General features: G+C 44.7%; 2 protein-coding genes across 3 annotated transcripts in view; one reads left to right on the plus strand and one right to left on the minus strand.

Moving 5' to 3' along the window:
• The window catches only part of CGNL1 (cingulin like 1), a 163,720-nt gene that overhangs the window by 16,394 nt on the left and 122,717 nt on the right, over positions 1-24,609 (plus strand). The gene's annotated exons all lie outside the window — the stretch shown is intronic.
• On the minus strand, positions 14,417-16,900 carry LOC308613634 (heterogeneous nuclear ribonucleoprotein R-like). Its single transcript, XM_081227398.1, has one exon. It carries the CDS (start codon positions 16,675-16,677, stop codon positions 15,097-15,099), a length of 1,581 nt encoding a protein of 526 aa, XP_081083524.1. The 5' UTR covers positions 16,678-16,900; the 3' UTR covers positions 14,417-15,096.

Consider the following 24,609-nt stretch of genomic DNA (forward strand, 5'->3'; position numbering starts at 1 on the left):
GTGAAGTGAAAGAATTATATGTGGTAATCTTTTCAAGAGCAGTTCTCTGCCACATAGAAAGGCAGAGGCATATGGGTATTGAAAAGCCTTTTTATTGGGGGAGAGATGGGGGGAAGGGGAAGTAGGGTACTACCATTATGTTGTGCTGATATTCTTCCTAATTCCCTTGCTTGAGGGTTCTCTCTCTCTCTGTTTGATTCTTTAAATCAAAGAATGTTGTAACTGATGTTTCCACTGAGTTGCTTTTAACTTTTATACCCTTGGGTTTTAGCATTTAGTCCTTCTGTAATGGCCACCGGATGCCCAGTCTATTCAGACAATGATGATATCGTTGAGCTATGGTAAGATCATTTCCTTTGGAACAAAATGAAAAGCTTTCTGTGCTCACAATCGGAGGAAAATGTAAACTTTTAGTAGGCCCCTCCTCTGCTACAGGTTGAAAAGAGTCCAGGTTTGAATGTCATGCACTCTGCTGCTCAAATGTGCCCTGGAAAATTTCCAGCATGTTTTTGAAATACGAAAGGCTAATATTCCTTTTCAGTGTATGTTTTTTAAATGGGCCCTTAGAAATATTTGGAAGAAGAGAATATTTCAGAATAGAAAGGATATTTCACACCTTTGTTGGGATTATTTTGGGATCAGAAGAACCTGGGATCATTGGTACATTATGTTCTAGAGTGATTTAAATTACTTAAGAGAGAGAAGGAGGTGGCGGGGGGAGGGAGGGTTGGTTTGTGTGTGTGTGCGTGTATATACCTACCAAACCACAAATATTCACGTTTACTTGACATAATCTTAGTACACAGCTTCCTCTGGTTTTTAGACAGTCTATTCCTATACCTGCAAAGTCTGTGGTTAAATTTTATAATTTTAAATGAATTCTGCCTCTTCATCTGAAAATATAAGAACTAATGATAGGAACACTTTTATAGCACTCAGTAGTGCCTGGCACTGTTTTATACACTTAACATCTACTAACTCACGTACTCCTTTTAATAATCCTATTATTATCCCATTTTACGATTGAGGAAACTGAGGCACAGAGTGATGAAGTAACTTGCCCAAGATGATACAGCTAGTAAGTGGTAGGGCTAGATTCAGGTCCAGGTAGTCTTAGTTGAAAGTAAAGTAGAAAATAATGGAAGCGAGAACTCGTGAGATGTGATTCCTAATCTTGGTTAATCTTCTAAATTGAAGACTATTCGCAGTGTTTACAGTGTTTCATTTTACTAAAACAGTCTTGTATAATCTGAGTCCCTTGCTTCATGACCAACATTTTAAGTTACTTTACACAGCAGGCCTATACTTTAAAAATTATCTTAGTTGTAAATCTGAAATATATTAAAGGACAGTAAATTTAACCAGTCAACATGAATATCTTTTAACAGAGAGTTACTTGTCTCCTCTCTTTCCTTAGGGAAGAAAGATGAGCTCTTTCAGTTCCCAAATGACTCCTCAATTTAAAATGAATTATTCCACTGGAATAAAATAGTAGTTCTCCTTCTGCAGAAAGCAGCTACTGCTTTCAGAAGCTAAAGCCATTTTTCTCTCCAGTAGTCTGTGATTAATCCTGATGTGTGACTCCTGCCAGTTTCCTTTCTTTGAAACCTCAGCAGCAGCATAACTAGCGATTCCTCCTCCTTCTTGAAATCGACGCTGTGGTTGGTGTCCTACACAAACGACTTCTGAATACCCAGGTCACAGCCTGCACTTCTGGCCTTGAGTAGTAGATAAGGTACATGGGTCTTCATGTATGTGGAGCTGTGGTTGATACTGTGAAACGGTGTTCCAAAGTGGTTGTACCAGCTGGCATTCCCACCTAGCAGTGAGTGAGTTTCAGTGGCTCCAGTGTCACACTTGGTATCGCGTGTCATCTTCATTTTAGTCATTCTGGTGAGTGTGTAGTGGAACTGTGTTGTATCAAACTCGGTTTTGACTCAGCAGATGCTTATTGTAAAACATTTGGAAAATACAGAAAAGTATAAGATGAAAATTAAAAACTGTTTTCAGTTCTACCATCAAGATATACAGCTGTTAATTTTGGGGTGTGTGTCCTCTTTTTTCCGCTACATATATGTATGTATGCTAAACACAAAATTAGAGTTGTGTGCAAGCAATATACTGTTAAAGGGGATATTTCCTATGTAATGAAATAGGAAAGCAATGAATGGAAGGCCCAGGAATAGTCTTAGTGGTATTTTTAGTGTGTGTCACATTGCCATTTTCCTATTATATTTGGAGGCAGAAGGAAAGGGGAAAGGAAGCCAGCATTTATTGTGCACCTGCCATGGCCCAGGCCCTGTGGTGCTGGGAAGTGCTGTACGCTTCCAGGATAGACTTGAGCAGTGAGAAAGTGTTACCCACCTGGCAGCCATATAATGTATACCATGTTTGAAAATAAGTCTTATTTCACACCTAGTAACTGAGCATGTTGGAATACTGGACTCATGTCATAATATAAATTGAAGTTAGTTAAACTGGCAGGTTGTTTGCCCAGTTTCAAAGGTACACAAACCTCTATTGTTTTAGCTCACTTGAACATTAGCACACAGAGAACAACACTTTGAATGGAGAATACTTATTTGGTGCATAGGCTCCATATTTATAACAATTGTCCTGTTTCCTTCAAATGCATTAAATCCAACTGTTTGTTGCTGTTCAACATGGAATCTAATCTCAGAATCCTAATTATAGTCTATATTTGAATAATTTGCATTATTGGCTGAAATGTTGGTTTTTTGAAAAGTAGAACCTTTCTTTGAAGCTGTGCTTAATCTAAAGACGCAGGACTCATTTTTGTTGCCAATAAAAATCCTTTGGGGGAAAATAGAAAAAAAAATACACAAGGAATACACAGTGCTGCTATCCTGAATTTATATGTTCATGACAATCAGTAGAGATCTCTTGGCTTTCTCTTAAGAGCAGAGGGTATGGAATCTTTCTGTTGAGGATTGCTGGCCTAGGGTAAGGTTCTCAAGTTAATTTTGTGTGTGTGTGGCAATTACTTTTAAGAATAATGGCTATTTAATCCAATGGCTTTAAAAAATAAAAACCAGAATTCATAAAACTTTATTCATTAAATACAACCTAAACAAAAATAAAAGATTAATTGTAGAACATTCTGGGCAATTAGATATTTCACATGAGTTCATTTTCCTCATTTTCAGTTTAGTTTTTCAAGTGGTAAGACTAAATATTTAGCTTTTTACTTGAAATTTCAATAGGGACACATTTCCCTGAATTACTAAAACCTAGACATTTAATAAAAATTCTCATTTCATTCTTATTAATCTTATTTGTCATGTGGAGATATCTTCAGAGGCTCTAGGTGCATGAGTCTACTTGTTCCTACACTAAATAGCTGTGGAAATTGCTGTGCTTCTAATTCTCATGACTGGTCTTTTTGGTTCTTCTGTCATCTTCTGTAACTGATACCTTGTTTGCTTGCAGCAGCTCACACTTCTGTGTTATTGCTTCTACTTGGCTTTGGGTAAGGACTGAAATTTCCAACTGTGTAGGATTGTGTGTAAGGAGAGGAAGAAGGAAACTGATGTTGAATTGTGTTATGTGTCGGGTGCTGGGTTGCCTGTTGCCTAAAAGGGAAACTGTAGGCTTCCTAGCACCACTGTTTTGGATGTTCAAAGGCCATTTCAGCTTCCATTTATTTTTTTCCTTCTTATTATTGTAATAACTTGTTTGTAATAAAAATTGAAGCACTACAGAAATGTATGACTTAAATTGGACGCACCCTATTTTATCACCTCTAATTATAACTGCTCTTAAGAATATTTTTTAAATGTTTATGTAATTTTATACATAGAAGGTATTTTATAGAAATGAGGCTATTCTCCTAATGTATATCTCTATACATTCTGATACTTTTTTTTTTTTTTTTTTTTTTTTTTTCGATACTCGGGCCTCTCACTGTTGTGGCCTCTCCCGTTGTGGAGCACAGGCTCCGGACGCGCAGGCTCAGCGGCCATGGCTCATGGGCCCACCCGCTCCGCGGCATGCGGGATCTTCCCGGACCGGGGCACGACCCTGTGTCCCCTGCATCGGCAGGCGGACTCTCAACCACTGCGCCACCAGGGAAGCCTAATTCTGATACTTTTAAAAACGATGTACTTTCCATGGCTGTGTATATAAATCTTTAAAAAAAAATAATTTCCTTGTATTCCATGATACGGATATATCATAATTTAGCCAAGCTCCTAGTTCTGTTTTTTTTAGCATCTTTTTCTTTTTTTTAATTGAACTGTAGTTGATCCACAATATTGTATATAGAAGTGTGTTTGTATAATTGTTCTGTTTAGGGTTAATTACTAGAAGTAGAGTTGCTAGATGAGGTGGCGTGTACCTTTAAAATTTGCTGTCTACCGTAAGTGTACCAATGTGTACTTTTGTTTCCCCTACCCGTATCAAAGGCAGTTTCTGCATATCTCCTTGTGTTTTCAAGGCACAGACTGAGAGTTAGGAGTGTCAGGTTTTTCTGAGTTTTAGTTTTTAATCAAAAGAGAGAATTTTATTTCTTGGATGTAAGAGGCAAGAAAGGGGAGAAACCAGGTGCATTTCTGTCAGGAAGGGAGGCAGACAAGGCCAGGAGAAGGAGGAGGAATGAATGGAAGGATGAAAAGGCACCAGAGGAAATGTGGTCTTCCACCAGAGAAGATCCCTCCTGTGCCCTCTGGTTTCTATCTGCAGCAGCTTCTAGCCCGGCCTGAGGGTCTTCCTTTGATCCTTGCCTCCCTTCTCACATCTCCGGTTATCCACTTATCCTGAAATGGATAACCTCTGGGGAACTGGAGCCCTCCCTACTTCCTTGAGGACATCACTCATGAGTCTTAATTTTTAGCAATAGAAACTAACCCTGGTAGATCTAAGCAGAGAGAATCTGTGAATACTATGAGGATGTTGTAAGGCTCAAACAGCTGCTGGGGAGATGGGGATCAGGCTGTGGAAATGTGCTGGGACCAAGGGAAGCCAGGTAGGTAGGAGCACAGCCTGGTCCTTCCAGCAGCCACACTGCACTCAGGACACAGACCCACCCCCTCGCTGGTCGGGGGCAGAGATGAGAGTTTGGCCGTTTCATTCCTACCAGTTGATGGTGGACCCTGCCTCCCTTGGATTCTCCTACATATGGTCGGGAAATCCCCAACACAGGAAGCGATTGTTCACATGCTGACTGAAGCATGGCTCATTGCCAGCCTCTGTCCTTTATCCTTGGCTAATACCTCTTGCCTCCTTCCCAGGGTCTTTGAGATCTCAGAGAAGGGGGCTATCGATGTAGATGTATAGATAGAGATTCATGCACACATGTTATACATATGTATTCATTTTTAAATCACTCCTTGAGTTCCCCACTTTAGGTGGCATTGCAGTACCAAGAAGCACGCTTCTCTGAGGGTGTTGGGTCTGACTTCTGGGGTAGGGATTGGCAGACAGTTGCTTTTACCAGTTGCTGGTGGGTAAGTAACTGTAATTTAGATAGAGATTGGATCTAACCTGGAAACTAAGACCCCTATAGAATGGTTGGATGGTCAGTAGGGATCCTGGACAAGTCACATGACTGTTGTAAATTGTCTCCTTATGTTTGAAATGAAGGTTTGGATTGTCACTGTTTTTGAACCAGATCACCCATCAGAGGAATTACCTGGGTTGCTTGCGTGTATATGTGTGTACAGAATTTTAGGCCTCAACTCTAAACCATCTATCAGAGTTTCCAAAAGTGGGGAATCTTAAGGATTTGTGTTTTTAAAAAGCTCTCAGGTGGTTCTGATGGAGTCACAGTTCTATGCCTAAGAAACTTCCTTATAAGCTATAATGTTTCGTGAAATATGTTCAATTCAAAGGTGGATAGTTCTGGGAAATTGGTTTTGTTACTTGTTCAGAACACCTTCAACTTAATAAAGTTTTTAGTTTCCCCAAAGTATAATGTCACTTGAGCCTTCAACCCTAATACCTTTTCTTTTTTCTATTACGAACTCCTTTAAACTTAGTAGAGCCCCAAATTGGCTCATCTTCAAATTCTCTTTTTACACATTCTGTGGCAAAGACTGCTAATTTTATATCCAGTGTCTCTTCTACCCTTCTTCCTCAGTAACCAAAAGCCTGGTTTTTCGTTAGAGCATAGTACTGTGCCAATCTAAAAGACTCTATTTCCCAGCCTCTCTTTCACCTGGATATGGGCCAGTGACTTAAGCTTTAGTGAGTGAAAGGTGAAGTGTTATGTGTGGGGCTTATGGGAAGGTTCCAGGGACTGACTTGTATAGACACTGCACCCCTTTTGCTTTTTCTGTGTCCTCCCTCCTACCTACTGCTTGGAACATGGACACAGTGGCTGAAATCCAGCAGCCATTTGGGGTCATGAGGTAACCATGATGATGGAAGCCCTGCCCTAGGTAAGTGGAGCACAAAGAAAGGAGGAGCCTGATGACTGTAGAGCCATAGTACCATCCCTGAACTGCTTATCTCTGTACTTCTTTCTTACTATTTAAGCTAAAGTTATTTTGCATTTCCCATCATATGCAGCTGGACCTAACCTAACTGATTCCTCTGCTGTGTGGAGGCTTCACAGTGTGTCCTCCACACCATCTTGAAGGTGACTTGCACATAGTAGGTGCTCTGTGTTTGACAAGTTAAATGCCCAGTGGCATTCAGGTGGGAAGTTTAAAGGCTCCAGATCCTCCACCCTCTGCCCTTCCTGCTTTAGGTTAAGTTACTTATAGGGACATTTTGTTTTTCCTATTCCAACTCCCAGGAAGGTATTTCCCAGTCCTCAGTATAGGGCTTTAGGGCTACAGGCTCAAGTATTTGGACAAGGCAGTGGGTCTTTGAGATTCCAAATGCATGCATGCATGATTTCAAATGAAAATCTAAGGGCTGGGCACTTTCCTGAATCTACTCAAGAAACTGGAGGTGGTGGTTCGAATGATGTCAGCAAAGGCCACCATGGAATCTTTTGCTGTCATTTGGAGGCAGTACTTTCCACTGTGCCTGCCAGGAACTTGATGTCAGGAGAGTCTTTTGAAAGTTGACTATTAAAGAGCCTTGACTGCTAGCTATTGACAGGGGGGGCTGCCTTCTCAGTGGCAGCCTCCGAGGTGGTCTTGGCCAGATCAGCCTGCTCCTGACTCATGCTGAGCTCCGTCCGCCAGGCTGATGCACCCCTCTTTGGGGCCCAGTACAACATGCTGGTTTCCTGGAAGCATTTAGACCAAGACTCTGCTGCTAAGAAAATATTATTTTTGCAAGTATGGCCTAATGGGAGCGTGTTTAAAACTCTCCCTCAAAAGTAAGGCTCCTTTGAAAGAAATATGGGGTTAAAAAAAAACAACCAAGAAATGAAAAGCAAAACCTAGGAGGTGAATTAACACTTCACTGATGCCAAGGAGTTTATTTTAAAACAGATTTCATTGACTGTGGGAATTTGGATGGCCCACCCCATTGTGCGCCCACTGAGAGCAAGGGCAGAGGCAGACCCACACCCCTTTGTGGGAAAGTGAATTCCATGGCAAACCTCAGTGGCTCCAGAGTGTTTGCTTCTCCTGGAAATAATTATAGAAATACGCAATCCTTGAAAGGCAACATCTGGCTGGATGGAGGCAAGCTGGCAAATAGTCTAAATAGATGGGAGTGACCTTGTGCAGAAGGAAAGAAACAGCCTGAGAAAATGACCAGGGAGTGTTGGTGCCCCTGTCCAGAGACCCACCGCACCCAGTCCTGGTCCCGGGGTTGACTTTATTCCCGGAGCTGCGGGGTACCCCTGCCTTTCTAGGGGGCAGGTGTCTACATAGCGCAGAGCCCTGGTACCTGCCTTTCTGGGGCTCCCATGGAGGCAAGCAGGTCTCCCACAGCACTTGTTGCGGCCCAGAGCCCAGATGTGTTTGCTGCCCAGGGAGCACCCTGGACCAGTACTCTGCGGTCAGCCTTGACTTCTCATCTGCTTCCAGTGTAACGTGAGGTGTTGATTTAGACTGTCAGAAACGTCTCTTCCCCCTCATGTTTTCTCAAGGCGGCCCGGGTGCTTGTTCTTATGAACCGTGCCCAAGACCTGAGAGCTCTGCAGTGTTTCCAGGAAAGTGGCTTAAGTCTGCACTCCTTTCTCCCTGCCGAGTTTGGAGGGTTCAGCTTTGGAACTCTGGGAACTCTGGGGCAAATCCTTTTTTTTTTTTCCTCTCTTCAATTTTGCATCTACCAGGAGGTGACAAAAGCAGAACAGCATCTTCTTGGATTTACAAATGTTGAGGTTTTTTTCTTTTTTAATCGCACGTGAGATATTTTCAAGTAAAGAATGCAGTTCTAATAAATTCAACGAGCCTGCCATGGATTTTCTGAACCCAGGTTTCCATGAAAGCTATGGTAAATGATATTTTGAAGGAACTTACTGAAAAATACGGGCCCTTATAGTAAGTTTTTGCAGAGGGTGTGTTTTCACGTAGAAATGCTTTCAGCAGCAGTTTTGTTTTATATTCTGCAGCCTCTTGCTGTGGTTTTGCAGAGCCCTGAGGCAACAGTTTTAAAGGCCTGGGTTTGACTTCTCTTTGGGCTTTTCAGCTTTTTTTAAAAAATTTATTTAATTTATTTATCTTTGACTGCGTTGGGCTTCATTGCTGCACGCGGGCTCTCTCTGGTTGTGGCGAGAGGGGTCTACTCTTCATTGTGGTGTGCGGGCTTCTCACTGTGGTGGCTTGTCTTGTTGCAGAGCACAGGCTCTAGGCGCGCGGGCTTCAGTAGTTGTGGCACACGGGCTTAGTTGCTCCGCAGCATGTGGGATCTTCCTGGACCAGGGCTCGAACCCATGTTCCCTGCATTGGCAGGAGGATTCTTAACCAGGGCGCCACCAGGGAAGTCCCGGGCTTTTCAGCTTTTGACCACCTTAGGAAGGCTTAGAGAAGACCAGATCTCTCCCAAGTCAAGAGGGTGGGTGTGGAATAAATCCCTAGAGGAATTGGGTGGGTGGGGGAATCCTGCTTTTGAATAAATAGTCATGAGCATACCATAGATAATGTCTTGTTAATCACTTGTAGCCGGGCCTCAAGAATTGAATTCATTTGGAATTGAGGGTTTAAAATTCATTTGGAATTGCGGGGTTAAAAGAGTCTTCAGTCCTTGGAGCTAGCTGGAAGACTCCTTAAGTTCCACTTCCACTACTTTCTTGCTGTGCAGTCTTGGACCAAAAAATCACTTGGCTTTTCTGAGCCTCAGTTTCCATATCTGTAAAATTTTACTGCCCACCTCACTGGCTTTTATGTGAATCAGTAAACTCACGTTGTGTTGATGCTTTCTAAAGTGTAAAGTGCTGTACAGATATTAGTTTCTGGGGCTTCCCTGGTGGCACAGTGGTTAAGAATCTGCCTGCTAATGCAGTGGACACGGGCTTGAGCCCTGGTCTGGGAAGATCCCACATGCCGCAGAGCAACTAGGCCCGTGTGCCACAACTACTGAGCCTGCGTTCTAGAGCCTGCAAGCCACAACTACTGAGCCCATGTGCCACAACTCCTGAAGCCCATGGGAGCAGGAGGCCAATTAAGCGTTTTGAGAAGGGAGGAGGTGGGCAGTCCAGTTAGGAGCCCAGAATTTTCTGTGGAATTTGTCCGCAGTCACCGCAAGGTGGCCATGGCGTGGTGACATGGAAGAGAGCGGGGGTTAGTGATAGGGGCGGGGCCCTGAGGGTGGGAACAAAAAGTTTGGAGTGAGTGCTTCAGGAAACCTGGACCTGGCCTGCCTGGTCCAGAGGGTCCTCCTTTCGAAAGTGTGTTTAAAGTTGTCAGTTAAGCACAGGATAGCATACTGATCAAACTCACATGAAAGTGCTGTGTAAATCCAAAAATTATTCATATGTGTACTGAACTTACTGCCAGAGTTCTCAATGGTGCTAGGCTCTGAATACGTTCTGAAACAAATAATTTTTTTCTTGCATGCATTTATTTATCAAAATATTAAGTACTTACCAAATAGTAGTAACCTAGTGCTTACTGTACCAGTTGATAGTAGGATTTATGACTGTTGTTTTATTCCTGGTCGGTCCACAGGCCACTTGGAAGGTGGGCCATCTTGAGACAGGAGGGAAGGGGGCAGGGCACAACCTCCAAAAGAATGACATAGCTGTTGAGGATATGACATAAACTGGTTAGAACCAATTAGGCCCAAGATGGGAGAAGATTCAACTTCCAGTAGACCTTGAGCCTTATTTTACGCTTATTGTAATACATCAGCTGAATGACACCCAAAGGCTCCATGACAGTGCCCAGGCTGACTGTAAAAGGCCAAAAAGTGGGCAGTGGCCCAATTCCTGGGAATCTCCACCCCTACCCCAAAATAGTTGGAATAATCCTCCCACTCATTACCCTATGAAATCACCCAGCCCTTAAAAACTAACCACCCCATATTTTGGGGTCGCTCTTGCCTTTTGAGAGGGGCCACGTTCTGTCTGTGGTGTGTGTTTCTCTGCTCTCACTGTACTATGGCTTGCTCTTGAATTCTTTCCGGCGTGAAGCAAAGGACCCTTACTTGGCAGTCCATCCCAGGGGCTCTCCTGAGACCTGGGACGTGACCATCCTCTGATGCCACATTTTCCTGCAACCTCTTTACAAAGGATATTAATAAATCTACTTCTTACCTATCTCTTTACCTCTCGCTGAATTCCTTCTGTGCTGAGACCTAAAAAACCTGAGCTTCGTTAAGTCCTGAGACCAGGTGTGTGGTTTCAGCTGGGAGATTGTGGGTTTGAGTCCCTTCCTAAGCCAGAGATTGTGGGTTCAAGTCCCATCTGATGTGTGCGGTTTCAATCTTTTTTTAAAAATAAACTTATTTATTTTATTTATTTTTGGCTGCGTTGGGTCTTCATTGCTGTGCATGGGCTTTCTCTAGTTGCGGCGAGCGGGGGCTACTCTTTGTTGGCAGCACGTGGGATTTTCATTGCGGTGGCTTCTCTCGTTGCGGAGCATGGGCTCTAGGTGCGTGGGTTTCAGTAGTTGTGGCACGCGGGCTCTAGAGTGTAGGCTCAGTAGTTGTGGCACACGGGCTTAGTTGCTCCGCGGCATGTGGGATCTTCCCGGACCAGGGCTCGAACCTGTGTCCCCTGCGTTGGCAGGTAGATTCTTAGCCACTGTGCCACCAGGGAAGTCCCCAGTCTGTCTTTTTGATATGAGTTTTCTAGTTATCTGATGGGGGTAGAACTGGATCATTTGATTATTGTTGGCGGAGTCCAGTCATTTGCCCCCGCTTTCGGGAGGTCACTTCCCAGATGGCTTTCTTTGTACGTGAGAAGTTTCAAGACATTCTGTTACAGCAGTGAGAACTAAGTTTTAGTGTTTATAGGAGGTCTTGACTTGCTTGCTATAACTTACCTGATGTTTGGGTCTATTTTTTCCCTTTGTTTTTAGAAAACATATATATATATATGTATATATAAAAGATTCGTCATCTCCTTTGTTTTCTGAGTCACTTCTAGTCTTACCCCCAAAAAAATCTTTAAAGAAATAATTGTGAAAAATAAGCCTAGTGTGCATGAGATTTCTTATCAGAAAGCTCATTAGAATAACATGTAGCCTTTTTGCTACTGATAACATTTAAAGTTCAAAAAACAGGTTCTGACCGTTTGTTCCATGTCTGAAAGTATTATTATTCTATGTAGTATCTTCAAAAGACAGGGAGCTGAGAGAGTGGGGTGGAAGTTAAGTGACCTGATTAAATATCCAAGTGCTGCTGAAGTCTTAGGACACGTGGGATGCTCAGAAAGAAAACAGACCATCCCAAGAAGTCGTTTCCTGAAAGCAACTGAGGACAGAACACACCCTGTTATGTATTTATTTTGGTAACAGAAAAACAGTTAGGTTTCCCCAGGGCCTCAAGTGTCAGGGGTGATGAGAACACACATTCATAGGCTGAAATCATTTCCTTTAATGGAGACCTTTGTCCTGAGTGCCTCACTCAGAGCTGAATCTCTTTTCTCTAATGCGGGTGACCCGTTGTTCTCTTTGAACTCACTGAGTCAAGATTATTCAGAAATGTGACTTTCAAGCTCCAAAGCAAAGCTTGGGCAACCTTCCCTGAGCTAAACTTTTGGAGCCTACGTCCTTCTCCATCAGTCAGCATGGGACGTGCTCTTAACATTACCTTTTGACCCCCTGTCCTGGGTGCCTTTATGGAGGGCCCTGGGAACTAAACATTGCAGAGATTAAGGGGTGGGCCCTGCCCTCCAGGAGCTCTTAGTCTGTAATGGGGAGGTAGAGAAGTAGGTGGAAGAGCCAGAGGGCGAATCTAGGATGCTTCCAGGTTGCTGAGAGGGGATGGGGCTGACACGGATGCCCCGCCCCATGGGAAGCCAGGAGTTTATAGAAAGGATCAAATGGTCCTGGGAACATTAATGCTGTTAGACGATTGGAAGGTACTACAGCAAGAGTAGGTATGGTTCCATGTTGAGTCTACCCGGGGAGTTGTTTTTCTTATGAGAAAAGTGTACAGAAACAAGTCCAATAAAAAACCTTGTTTGGTTTCGTAAACCAAACAACTTGAAGGGAATTAGGGACAAAGTTCCCTACGGAGCATCCTTACTTTGTGCTGCCTTGTTAGGGCCTTGCCCTTTCCTAGCTTGACAGGTGGCGATGATTCCTTCTGTTTTGGAAGACTGAAGGCACGAGCCATCAGCCTAGAAGGTGTTTTAGCCAAGATGGGTCGGGGTTCTGAGCAGTGAGAGCTCACGTCTTCAAGTGAGCAGAACTGTGTCCTGGTTGGGGGATTCCCTGTTGGCAGCGAGAGGACTGCATGCTGAGGAGTAGCAGGGTCTGTGAAGCCGGCAGACGGACTTTGAGCGGGACAGAGCGGCCGCCCTCAGAATCCCAGCTGCGTCATCTGTTAGCTTATAACCTGAGTTACTGAAATTCGTCGACCTTCAGTTTTCCCATTTTACTAGGTTGTTAGGGAGATTAAATGTGAACCTAGGCAGGGTGCCCAAGACAGTTCCTGACCCGTGATAGGCCCTCAGTAAATTGTACTTTCTTTTCCTTAGTTGATGTGGGAGATGCTTTTATCACCATTGGACAGGAACCCTGGCTTTCTGCTTGCAACCTAAATGACACTTGGACTGACCCTTGGGCAGAGAGCCATCTTCTTTCTCTTCTCCCTGCAGCTGATTTGGCCAGTAGAGGAAGGAGGACTTTGGGAGCCTTCTCATCACTTTTTCTTTCTAGGCAGGCATTTCTGACTGGTGTGCATGGTGCCAACTTAAAAAAAAAAAAAAATTAGGGCTTCCCTGGTGGCGCAGTGGTTGAGTCCACCTGCCAATGCAGGGGACACGGGTTCGTGCCCGGTCTGGGAAGATCCCACATGCTGCAGAGCGGCTGGGCCTGTGAGCCATGGCCGCTGAGCCTGCGTGTCCGGAGCCTGTGCTCTGCAACGGGAGAGGCCACAACAGTGAGAGGCCCGCATACCCCCCCCCAAAAAAATTAATGAATTAATTAATTTTTGGCTGCGTTGGGTCTTCGATGCTGCGTGCGGGCTTTCTCTAGTTGCGGCGAGCGGGGGCTACTCTTCATTGCAGTGCGCGGGCTTCTCGTTGCGGTGGCTTCTCTTGTTGTGGAGCATGGGCTCTAGGCACACGGGCTTCAGTAGTTGCAGCACGTGGGCTCAGTAGTTGTGGCTAGTGGGCTCTAGAGCGCAGGTTCAGGAGTTGTGGCGTGTGGGCTCAGTAGTTGTGGTTGTGGGCTCTAGAGCACAGGCTCAGTAGTTGTGGCACATGGGCCTAGTTGCTCCGCGGCATGTGGGATCTTCCTGGACCACGGCTCAAACCCGTGTCCCCTGCATTGGGAGGCAAATTCTTAACCACTGCACCACCAGGGGAGTCCCATGGTGCCAACATTTGTGAATGTGAGAAGGTTGGGGCAGGTGGGGGAATGAATATGAGGAGGCTCAGTAATATAACAGTAGAAGGAGAGGAAAAAAATCCAATCTAAATATATCTGTTGCTGTATTATTTGTTAAAAACCTGTAAAAAGTCTTGTTAACTACTAGAGAAACTGTAAATAGAATCTAGCAAAACTGCTTTTTCCAAGTATTAAGCCTCTGCTCCCTAATTTTATCCTGGTGTATGTGGGTGCTCTTCAGTTCTTGTATTAAACAGGATGCACTTGTGTGGCTTTAGTTTCTTTTTTGCTAAAAAGACAAAATGCAGTCCTTTTTTTAGTAAGAGAGTGAAGTTTATCATGTTTGTGTCTTTTCATATTCAGGGGAGAGGATCAGATTTACTTAAAAATGACAAGATAACATATTGGTGGCTTTTGTATTTTAATACAAGAGTCTGAAAGTAAACTATAGCAGCTTAGAGAACACAAAGACCACATTAAAAAAGCTTTCGAAGTTCACTAAAATTTATCAGATTTATACCATATTGGATGGTGCTATTGGCAATGTTTTTCTTTTTTTGTTGTTGTTTTGAATAGATTTTTGAGTTTTATTGAAATCTTACATGAACAAGAAATTGGAAATACAATCACATCAAAGAACAAATTGTCACGGCTTTGACGTTTAAGCCAAACAAATTTTGTAGGGCAGATTTCAAAAAGGTGTAAAGTTATAACAATTTAAAAACACAGTTGACCTACTTCTAGGAATGCAAAACATACAATCATAGGTTATTTTCAATACAAGAAAACTTAAATTTGTTTGCTTTAATTTCTTAAAACTACTAAGACAAAGCACTAGCTTGTATTTTTATTTACAGCATACTCCATACTGCTAGGTAATCTATCCCAAATCCAAAAAATGAAGCTGTCCAAAATCAAAGGTTCTGCAAAATCATGATTTAACAGTGTGCTCAGCTTGTTTTGAAGCTAAAATGAAGCCTGAAAGGATAAAAGCATTGTAACTCCCAGAATAAGGGAACTCTGCAAGCCCAATAATGTCCAAGAGCATTTATGAAAAGAGGAAAAAATAAAAAGACTTGAGTATATACACAATAGTGATTTCTTCAGCCCAATACAAATGGCAGCAAATTGCTACTTAAAGATGAAACAGATAAGCCAATTTTTTTTTTTTTTGAAGGATGTAGATCTAGAGCCAACCGTATCTTGCCAGTATCATTTTCAAGCCCTCACTTGTCTATTTCCACTGTTGCCCATAAGTATCCTGATAAAATTCCTGGTTGTCATTATTGTAACCATAGTTACCAGAATAGTCACCACCTTGCTGAAGCGGCTGTTGAGCGATGGGCTGGGAACCCCAGTTCTGTTGGTTGTTGGTCTGATGGCGCTTGGAATCAGGTTGGTTGTACCCATCTGCCTTTCTCTTGCCTCCTACATTGCCCCCACAGTTGCCCCGAGATCCACGGGAACCACAGCCTCTCTGCTGTTGTGCAGGACCCCCTCTGCCACCCCTAGAACCTCTTGGTGGTCTGAAAGGTGCCCCCCTTTGTGAATAGCCAGCTCTACCTCTTGGAGGTGGTGCTCCCCGCCCCCTTGGTGGTGGTGGAGCACCTCGCCCTCCCCTTCCTCCTCCTCTTCCTCTTACTGCATAGCCATCATCATAGCCGTAGTAGGGATCTTCATAGCCTCCACGATAGTCGTGATAATCATAAGCATAGTAATCATCATAGTAATCTTCATAGCCATAGTAATCTGGAGGGTAGCCATATCTACCTCTCCCCCCACCACGACCCCGACCTCTAATTGGAGGTGGCATACGAGGAGGAGGGTGATAGTAATAATCTTCATACGCAGTGCTTCTGGAGGCCTGTCTAGCAGCTTGGCGCTCTTTCCTTTTCTTGTCTGGTGGCTTGGCTAGGACTATTTCAATTTCTTCCCCTTCTATTTCTTTGCCATTCATTTCATCCATGGCCTTAACAGCTGCTCCTCTGTCTTCGAAATGAACAAACGCATAATCTTTCAACTTCTTCACTCTTTCAAGTTTTCCGAATTCAGAAAACGACTTTTCCAATATTTCTTCTGTCATTGTAGTAGCCAAGTTTCTCACAGATAAAACTTTCACCTTAGCCATGACTTCTGGATCTGGTTCTTCCACAGGGTCAGCCCATTCAACTATAACTACATTTCCCCATACTTTTACTTTTCCACTCATCAGCCGGCGTCTGGCTTGTGCTGCTGACTTGTGATCCTCATACTCAAGGAAGCAGAACCCCCGATTCTTCTTTTTGTCATCGGGTTGATGATAGAGAATAACGTCCACCAAACCCTCTGTTAAACCTGTGACTTTACTGAATTCTTCCAGAATGTTTTCTTTAGTCTTATTCTTCGGAATTGATCCAACAAAAAGCCTGTTGTTTGCCACAGAGCGAATTTCATAGCTGTCACACAGTTTAACAGCTTCCTGTGCAGCTTCCTTTCCACAGAAGGTGATAAATGCATACCCTCTGTTCTGACCAGACAGTGGATCCATCATAAGACGTAGGTCCCAGATGGGACCAGCCTTTTCAAAAAGGGGCACCAACTCATCCTCATATAAATCTCTTGGTATTTTACCTACAAAGACTTCTGTTCCAATTCCAGGTTGCATGCCAGAGTACACACTGTCTGGTGGAGGACCACCATACTTCCTCTGTCCTGTGGTTACATCCAGGGTATAACCAGTCCTCTCAAGCAAGGCCTTGATCTTTGCTTCATTGGGTCCCTTTGTAGACTCTTGCACCTTGCTCCCCTGTTTCTCCCTTTGCCTGTAGGTCTTCATAACTCCACATAAAAATGCACTTTTGTTCTGAACATGTGATAAGTCACTTTCCTTGAACTGCTGTAGTACAGACAGAGCTCCTTCTTCATTAAATTCCCTGAGAGCATCAATGGCTCTTTCATCAAGATCGACATAAGCTACCAATCTAGGGCAGAGCTGGGGCCGACGGCCGGGCCCGTGAGAATCAGCCGGCAATGTTTTTCTTAATATCAAAATATTACAGAAGAGTGCCACAAGCAGGGGCTCCATCCATAGACACAAAGATCTTTCTGACAAGAGCTAGTTTCTGAGGCTTCTTGAGAATTTGATCCTATCTTCTGCCAGTATCAAGAGTCATCCTGGGCTATCTGGAGGCTGTCTTCATCCTCTCAAGGACTTGCTCACTGCTGGCTCAGAGTTCATTCATGCATTCTTGGATTTCACCCACTGGGCAGCCCAAACCAGATCTGCTTGTCCTTGCCCTCAGGGAGCTTACAGTTTATCTGTTCTGATGTTTTTGCCATATGCTCTTCAGCTTTCACGGGTTTTCTTCACTGTCTTCTTTGATATGGATAATTGCATTGGGCTTTGGCTCAGATTCTTTACCGAGTTTCTCAATATCTTGCAATACTTCCCTGAGAGCCTTCAGCTGCTGTTCCACCTCTTTCCTAGTATTGAAAGGATAGATATTGTAAACCATGAGTTTCAAGTGCTTCTTGGAAAATTCCACCAAGGTTCACGTTTTCTTTGTTCTCTGTCCATTGTCCAAAAGTGTTCACAGCTTTTAATGTGACATCCCGGGTTTCCTTTGGGGTAGGCTTGGGTTGACTTCCTTCCTCTGCTGGGAGGGCAACCAGCCGATGATGGTTTGGACTTTGTGTTGGGATGAGCCTCGTGTCAGGGCTGTGCCTGGAGTAACTGTCATTCACTTCTGGTCTAGGCTGGGGTCCCTCAGGCAGTGGGTGGCAGTGGGTGGGCCAGAGCACCTCGCCCTGGCTGCAGGCAGGAGTGGCTTCACCCAGTCAACAGACTTCTTCTCAAGTCTTTTCTGTACACATGAAAACCCAGAATAAGATCTGGAGAAAACTTTATTCTTTGGTTGTTCTGTTATCCTCTTCCCTCTTAAAGACTGTGCCTGGCTGTACAGTAGGTCCCTGACACGTGAATGAGTTCTGTTCAGAGAGCGCATTCGTATGTCCAATTTGTTCCTAAGTCCAACAAAGTTAGCCTAGGTAGCCAACTATCACAATCGGCTATATAGTACTGTACTGTAGTAGGTTTATAACACTTTTCACACAAATAATACATAAAAAACAAGCAAACACAAAAAATAAAACATTTTTAATCTTACAGTACAGTACCTTGAAAAGTACAGTACAACAGCTGGCATACAGGGGCTGGCATCAAGTGAACAGGCTAGAAGAGTTACTGACTGGAGGAGGGAGAGGAGGTGGGAGATGGTAGAGCTGAAGGATCCTCAGCAGTAGGAGATGGAGGGCAAGCTGCAATTTGACTCACACCCACCGTCGATGGAAGGCACGTTCGCATCTTTGAAAGTTCGAAACTTGAAGCTTTGTATGTAGGGGACTTACTGTACTCACCTCTGTGCTTCCTGTCTCTGGGGTGATTATCTCGATGTTTTCTCTGATATGTAAATGGATGATTGTTACTGAGTAAATAGGAGATGGAATCATTGACTCAGATTTGGAAGAACCTGCCCTTATTGAGGGGCTGACGCTGGAATCCCCTCTCAAACCCATCTGTGAACAGGCAGCCCTACCCTGTTTACATTCCTCCACTGAATTCGCATCTCCTGAAACAGTTCTGTTTACCTTCAGGCATCTCTGTTAGAAAACTTTTCCTCCCAAAGATTAAATTGGAATCTTTGTCCCTGGCACATCTACTCATTGTTCCTTGTTCTAACCTTTGGAGCCACACAGAGCAAGTTTAATCCCCTTTTCACATGACAGCGCTTCTGGTATTTATATGTGATGACAGTTTATCCTGTTTTTAGCCCTCTTCCCCTCCTCCTGTACCCGGTGCCTTCTCTTAGCTTCTTGGTCCTGAAATCATCCTGGCCACGCTTTTCTTAAACTAGGTTCTTGCTGATCAGCCCCAAGCAGAGGGAGCTTCCTAAATCACCAGGGAGGGGGATTGGATGAGACCCCTCAGCCGGGTTCATTTGGCTATAGGACCACTGCTGGGCTTGTGGCCTGTTTGTCCTCAGGACTCCCTGCATATTCCCCCGAGGCTGTGTGCTTGGATGAAAAGACACACTTCTGAAATAGTGAGGGGAGTTGTTTTTGATTTCAGGGGTGTCTCCGGTATGGTTAGCTGCCCTGCCCTCCTGAATCTGGATATGTAATTTCCAGAGGTCATGGTGGTCTTTGACAGTCATCTCACAATGATCTTGCTCTCAACTATGATTCCCAAGTCTTTTTTTTTTTTTCTTTAAACAACAAGGTTTGCTTCTGTGCCTCACCCATCCTATCGTCAAATAGTTGGTTTCTTCAGGGCCTTCAATTCTTCCTATTGAACTTGATTTGTTAGGCTTGACCCACATCACTCCAGTCTGCTGGTCTGCTCGGCTCTGTAACGCTCCCACAGTTCACTGTACTTCCTGGGCTCGTGGGGCTCCTGTGGTTCAGGGCACAGGCCCTAGGGTGAGAGAGACATGGGTGTAAATCCCGCGTCCACCACCTACTGGTTGCACATTTTGGGGCAAGAGCATAGTGAAGAATCTTCTGCGGCAGTTGACAGAGCAGATGAGTGGTGTCTCGGAATCCAAGGGCGCAGGCAGCAGGTCAGGAAGGCAGAACTGGGGAAGCTGAAAAAACAAACGAACAAAAAAACTCCTCTCATCCCTGCTTTTCTCTGAATATTAATTTTTTTTTCTTTTCTGGGGCTTGACTTTCCCTGTCCACTTATGCAGTAGGCAGAATAATGCCCACCCACCCCTCCCCACCAAAAGATGTCCACATCCTAATTCTGGAACCCGTGAATGTGTCACCTTACATGGAGAATGGACTGTGACTGAATTAAGGACCTTGAGATGGAGATTCTCCTGGATTAGCCAGGTGGGCCCAGTGATATCACAGGGTCCTTCTAAGGGAAAGAGTAGGAAACAGAGAAGGAGGTGTGATGATGGGAACAAAGTCAGAAGCTGCTACCCTGCTGGCTTTGAAGATGAAGGGGCCGAGAGCTAAGAAATGCAGGCAGCCTCTCACTGGAAAAGCCAAGGGAAGGGATTTTTCCTTAAAGCCTCCAGGAAGGAATGCAGCCCTGTTGACACCTTGATTTTAGCCCAGTGAGATTTACCTCCATTACAGTAAACATAAATATGTGTTTTAAACCAGGAGGGTCCACGTGCCTCCTCCTTGATGTCATGTCTTCTCCGGGCCACCCACCCTCTTGGTAACCAGCTTGCCAGCACCTCTCGAACCCCACACTGGAGGCAGCGTGGCTTGTTCCTGCCTTCCCATTGCCCTCATCTCTTGTCTGTCTCAGGGCCCAGCACAGGCCCTCCATGGGGGGGTGGTCTCGGAAATGTCTGTGGAACCAAAGATCCCAGGAGAAACCTGATGGTGCCTTTCAGAAATCCAGCTGTGTGACTGTAGTTCCTTGGCCTCCCAGCTTAGCAGCCCTGCCAGAAGAGGGATAAGGCCAGTGCCTCATGGTTTTCTCCCAGTGAACCCTGAGCGGGCTTAGAGGTGGCTTCCTCTGTCCTCAAGGTTCTTCCGCCACGCTTGGAATCTGCTCTAGAGCCTCTGTGTGGTGAATCCACCTGCTTTCAGAGACTGAACTATTGCTGTTTTTATAATCTTCAAGAGGTTGGATGAAAAAAGAAACCCACAGAAATACGGTTTTGATGCCTTCTACTTCTTTATTGTACTGCATTTGAAAAAGTGCTTCCATGTTCACGGTCTCAGTGAAGCCCCATGGTGGCCCCATGAAGTGGCCAACTTCTTTGCAGTTTAAGCTTTTTTTTTTTTTGGTGAGGGTGCGGAGTGGTGGCGTCCAGACTCTTTACATGTTGAGCTGGAAACCCACCATCCCTTTTTATGGGTCAGAGTTCAGTTTGGTGACATGCCCAGTCTCTCTGCATATGTGGGCAGAAGATGTTTCTGGTTTCTATTTCCAGGGCTGTTGGAACCACAGCTCACCACCTCTTTGTAGTTGTCAAGAACATTCTCGTTTTCTCCTTAGAATTCTCTCTCTTCTCACTAAGCCAGCACCCTCACCTGACTTCCTCTGTCCCTCCTCTTTGCATGGCCTCCTCGCCACCTGGGCCTGTTGGCCAGCCATCTTTTTTCTGGCTTGAATTGGAGATCAGCGCCTGCTCTCAGAGGCACCTGCTATCAGGGTGTTCTAGAACCTTGTCTCATGTCTGTTGCCAGGGCGCCCACGGAGATGCTGTGTCACAGCCTGCTGGGTGCTGTCCTGGCAGCCACATCCTCAGCCTTCTCTCTCCTCATAATCCTCTGCGGGTGGTCTCCAACCTACAAACTGGATGATTTCCAAAAGTTTATTTTGCAATTAGTTAATTGTTTGGAGCTAGCATGTATCTACCTGGGCATTCAGTGTCATAAATGGTGGCTAGGTTCCAGGCCCCCACCTGACATCTGTTGCATACCACCATTTCTATGGGTAAACCAATTCCAAGGTCAAACTTTGTACTAGTCACTCGGAATTGAAGTGTCCTTTTCTCCTTCTGGTGGTCTCAGGTTGCTTGCGGGAGGGGTGGAGAGGGCAGTCTCCATCCATCTGTCCGTTCGTTCATTTATTTCATAAACATTTACACTATGTCAGGCATGCTGTGGGGCACTGGGGGCAAAATGGTGAGAAAACCAATACAGCCCCTGTTCTCATGGATCTTACAGTCTGGGGGAGACACACGTTAATTAAAAATTTTTTAAAATCATAGAAATGTGGAAATAGAGCTGCTGTGAGGGAGCGGTGCCTGGAAGGGTCTGCGGGGGTGTCTCCCGGGTATTTGGTGGGCCTGGGGGTTGGATTGATGTCCTTGGGTGGCACACACTGTCTTCAACTGGGTGGTTTGGGGCCTTGGCAGCACTGGGTCCAGATCAAAGCAGGGGTGGTGGTAGCCTGGGCCCCAGCAGGCTACAGTCCAGGGTGTCTGCGACGTCCGGGACACTGTTGAGGTCACGAGCATCTGTAAGAGAAGAGCAGCTGGGGAGCAAAGGAGACTTCCGGCTCTCGGGTCAGGGAGCTGGGTTCCTAGGTGGTGCTTATTAAGGAACGTTTGAAGTGGAGCTTTAATTTGGTCTCTTCTTATATTCAACCCAAATAACACCCCAGTCCACGCTTCCTGTCACTGTGGTTTCCTATGGCCCAGCAAGTTTAATTAATACCTTTCTCCCTATAATCGCTTCCATCTCATCTTGTATTTTTCACTACTCCTTTCTTGCTCTCAACCCCTTTGTAATTCCCTTTTATCCTCGCGTTTGGTTTTTCCTGTTCTGCTCTGCGACTAAATCAGCTCTTCTGTTTTTCATCCAATTGACGTTTCTGTCTTGGAGAATGATATTCTCTGAGATGGGGGAGGGAAGGGGCAGAGCTGGGTCTCACATACGCAGCGTTGATACATGTTTTGTTTAACGCTCCCACGTCAACTCTGCTCAGAGGTTATCTTCTCTGGGGAAGGTACATCTTCCGTATTTGCCCAGCTTGCCAGTTGTTCCTTCTTCCTTACACAACACATGGTCTGCAAGTTGGTTAGTCATTTAGCTCTACTCTAGTTTGTGGGCAACTGTCCACAGCTCAAAAATTTTCACCACGTAAATCACGTTCACAGCCCAGCTGGTGCAGGACTCTGAGGTCAGGAACTTGCTGGATGCCTCTTCGGGTGATGCGGTGCTCTGCGTTCACTGGGTCCTGGAAGATTGTTTGCCCTGTTTTTCTGGCAGGGGGGTGATCCAGGAGGGGTATGTTGAGAACTAACCAGGATGGTGTGCCCGGTGACTTGTTGAAGGACCTGAGTATCTCCATTCTGGCCACCCAGCAGGCCGGAGGTGGAGGGCAAGTCAGGAATCGCAAGTGTTGGCTCTGGAGTGACCACACTGACCACAGGTGGTTTTAAAAAAAAAAAAGGGGCTTGCCTGGTGGTGCAGTGGTTGAGAGTCCACCTGCCGATGCAGGGGACATGGGTTCGTGCCCCGGTCCGGGAAGATCCCACATGCCGCGGAGTGGCTGGGTCCGTGAGCCATGTCCGCTGAGCCTGCGCGTCCGGAGCCTGTGCTCCGCAACGGAAGAGGCCACAACAGTGAGAGGCCCGCATACCAGAAAAAAAAAAAAAAAGTTACTTAAAAAAACTTTTTATCTTAGAGTAGTTTTAGATTTATGAGAAAATTGTAAAGATAGTAGAGAGTTTCCATATACTCCCCACCCAGTTTCTTCTGTTAACCTCATACATTTGGTTTGTCACAATTAAAGGACAGATATTGATAAATTATTATTAACTAGAGTTCATACTGTATTCAGATTTGCTTAGTTTTTATGTAATGTCCTTTTCTTGTTCCAGGATCCCATCCAAGATACCGTACTGCATTCAGTTGTCATGTCTTCTTAGGCTATGACACTTTCTGAGACTTTCCTTGTTTTTGATGACTTTGACAGTTTTGAGTCAGGTATTTTATAGGATGTTACTCTATCAGAATTTGTCTTATGTTTTTTTCATGATTACACTGGGGTTAGGGGTTTTGGAAGACCACAGAGGTTAAGGGCCCTTTCCATCACTGTACATACTGTCAATGCAAATTATCACTTTTAAAAAAAATTTTATTTATTTATTTTTGGCTGTGTTGGGTCTTCATTTCTGCGCGAGGGCTTTCTCTAGCTGTGGTGATCGGGGGCCACTCCTCATTGCGGTGCGCGGGCCTCTCACTGTCGTGGCCTCTCTTGTTGCGGAGTACAGGCTCCAGATGGCACAGGCTCAGTAGCTGTGGCTCACGGGCCCAGTTGCTCCGCGGCATGTGGGATCCTCCCAGACCAGGGCTCGAACCCGTGTCCCCTGCATTGGCAGGCAGATTCTCAACCACTGCACCACCAGGGAAGCCCCGAATTATCACTATTGATGTTGATCTTGATAAAGTATGGACCTGGCTGTGGTCGTGGTTACCAGGTTTCTCCGCTGTAAAATTATTCTTTTTTCTCCTTTCCATACTGTTCTCTTTGGAAGGAAGTTACTATGTGCAACCTACACAAAGGGAGTAAGGAGTTATGTTCCCCTTCCTTTAGGGCAGAATATCTAAATCAGTCATTTGGAATTCTGCGTGGGAGATTTGTCTGGTCTTCCCCATTTATGTACTTATTCCATCATTTGCTTGTATCAGTATGTGCTCAAGGATATCAATTTTTATACTTTGAATCTTTTTTTTTTTTAATTGTGGCCATGCCTTGCAGCTTGTGGGATCTCAGTTCCCCGATCAGGGATTGAACCCAGGTCACGGCAGTGAACGTGCCGAATCTAACCATTAGACAACCAGGAACTCCCTAATTTTTATACTTCGGATTTTAATCCAATACTACTTTATTTTGTTGCTCAGCGTGTTCCAGCTTTGGCCACTGGGAGCTCCATGTCTCTCTGACATTCCTCCATTATTGTTTTTGTTTTTGTGTTTGTTAAAGTACTTCCTTACTTTTTGACACCATAAGATGCTCCAGGCTCATCTTATATATTTCCTGCCCCAGTCCTAGAATCAGCCATTTCTCCAAGGCATTCTAGTTCCTTTTTGGGGAGAATTTATTGGTATTAGAAACCAAGACGTGGGCCCTAGGTGTACTTACTGCAACTGGGATGTTATTGCTCCTAAGCCCTCTTGGCTGACAGAGCAAGGAAAAACATGTGTATATTGTATATAAACATATTTATAAATATGTAACCGTCTGTCTCTAAGCTAAACATGAGTTTTTACTGATATCTCCAGTTCTAAT

This window comes from Mesoplodon bidens, assembly GCF_964165515.1.
Source record: "Mesoplodon bidens genome assembly, chromosome: 3".
In the NCBI taxonomy this organism is placed as follows: Eukaryota; Metazoa; Chordata; class Mammalia; order Artiodactyla; family Ziphiidae; genus Mesoplodon; species Mesoplodon bidens.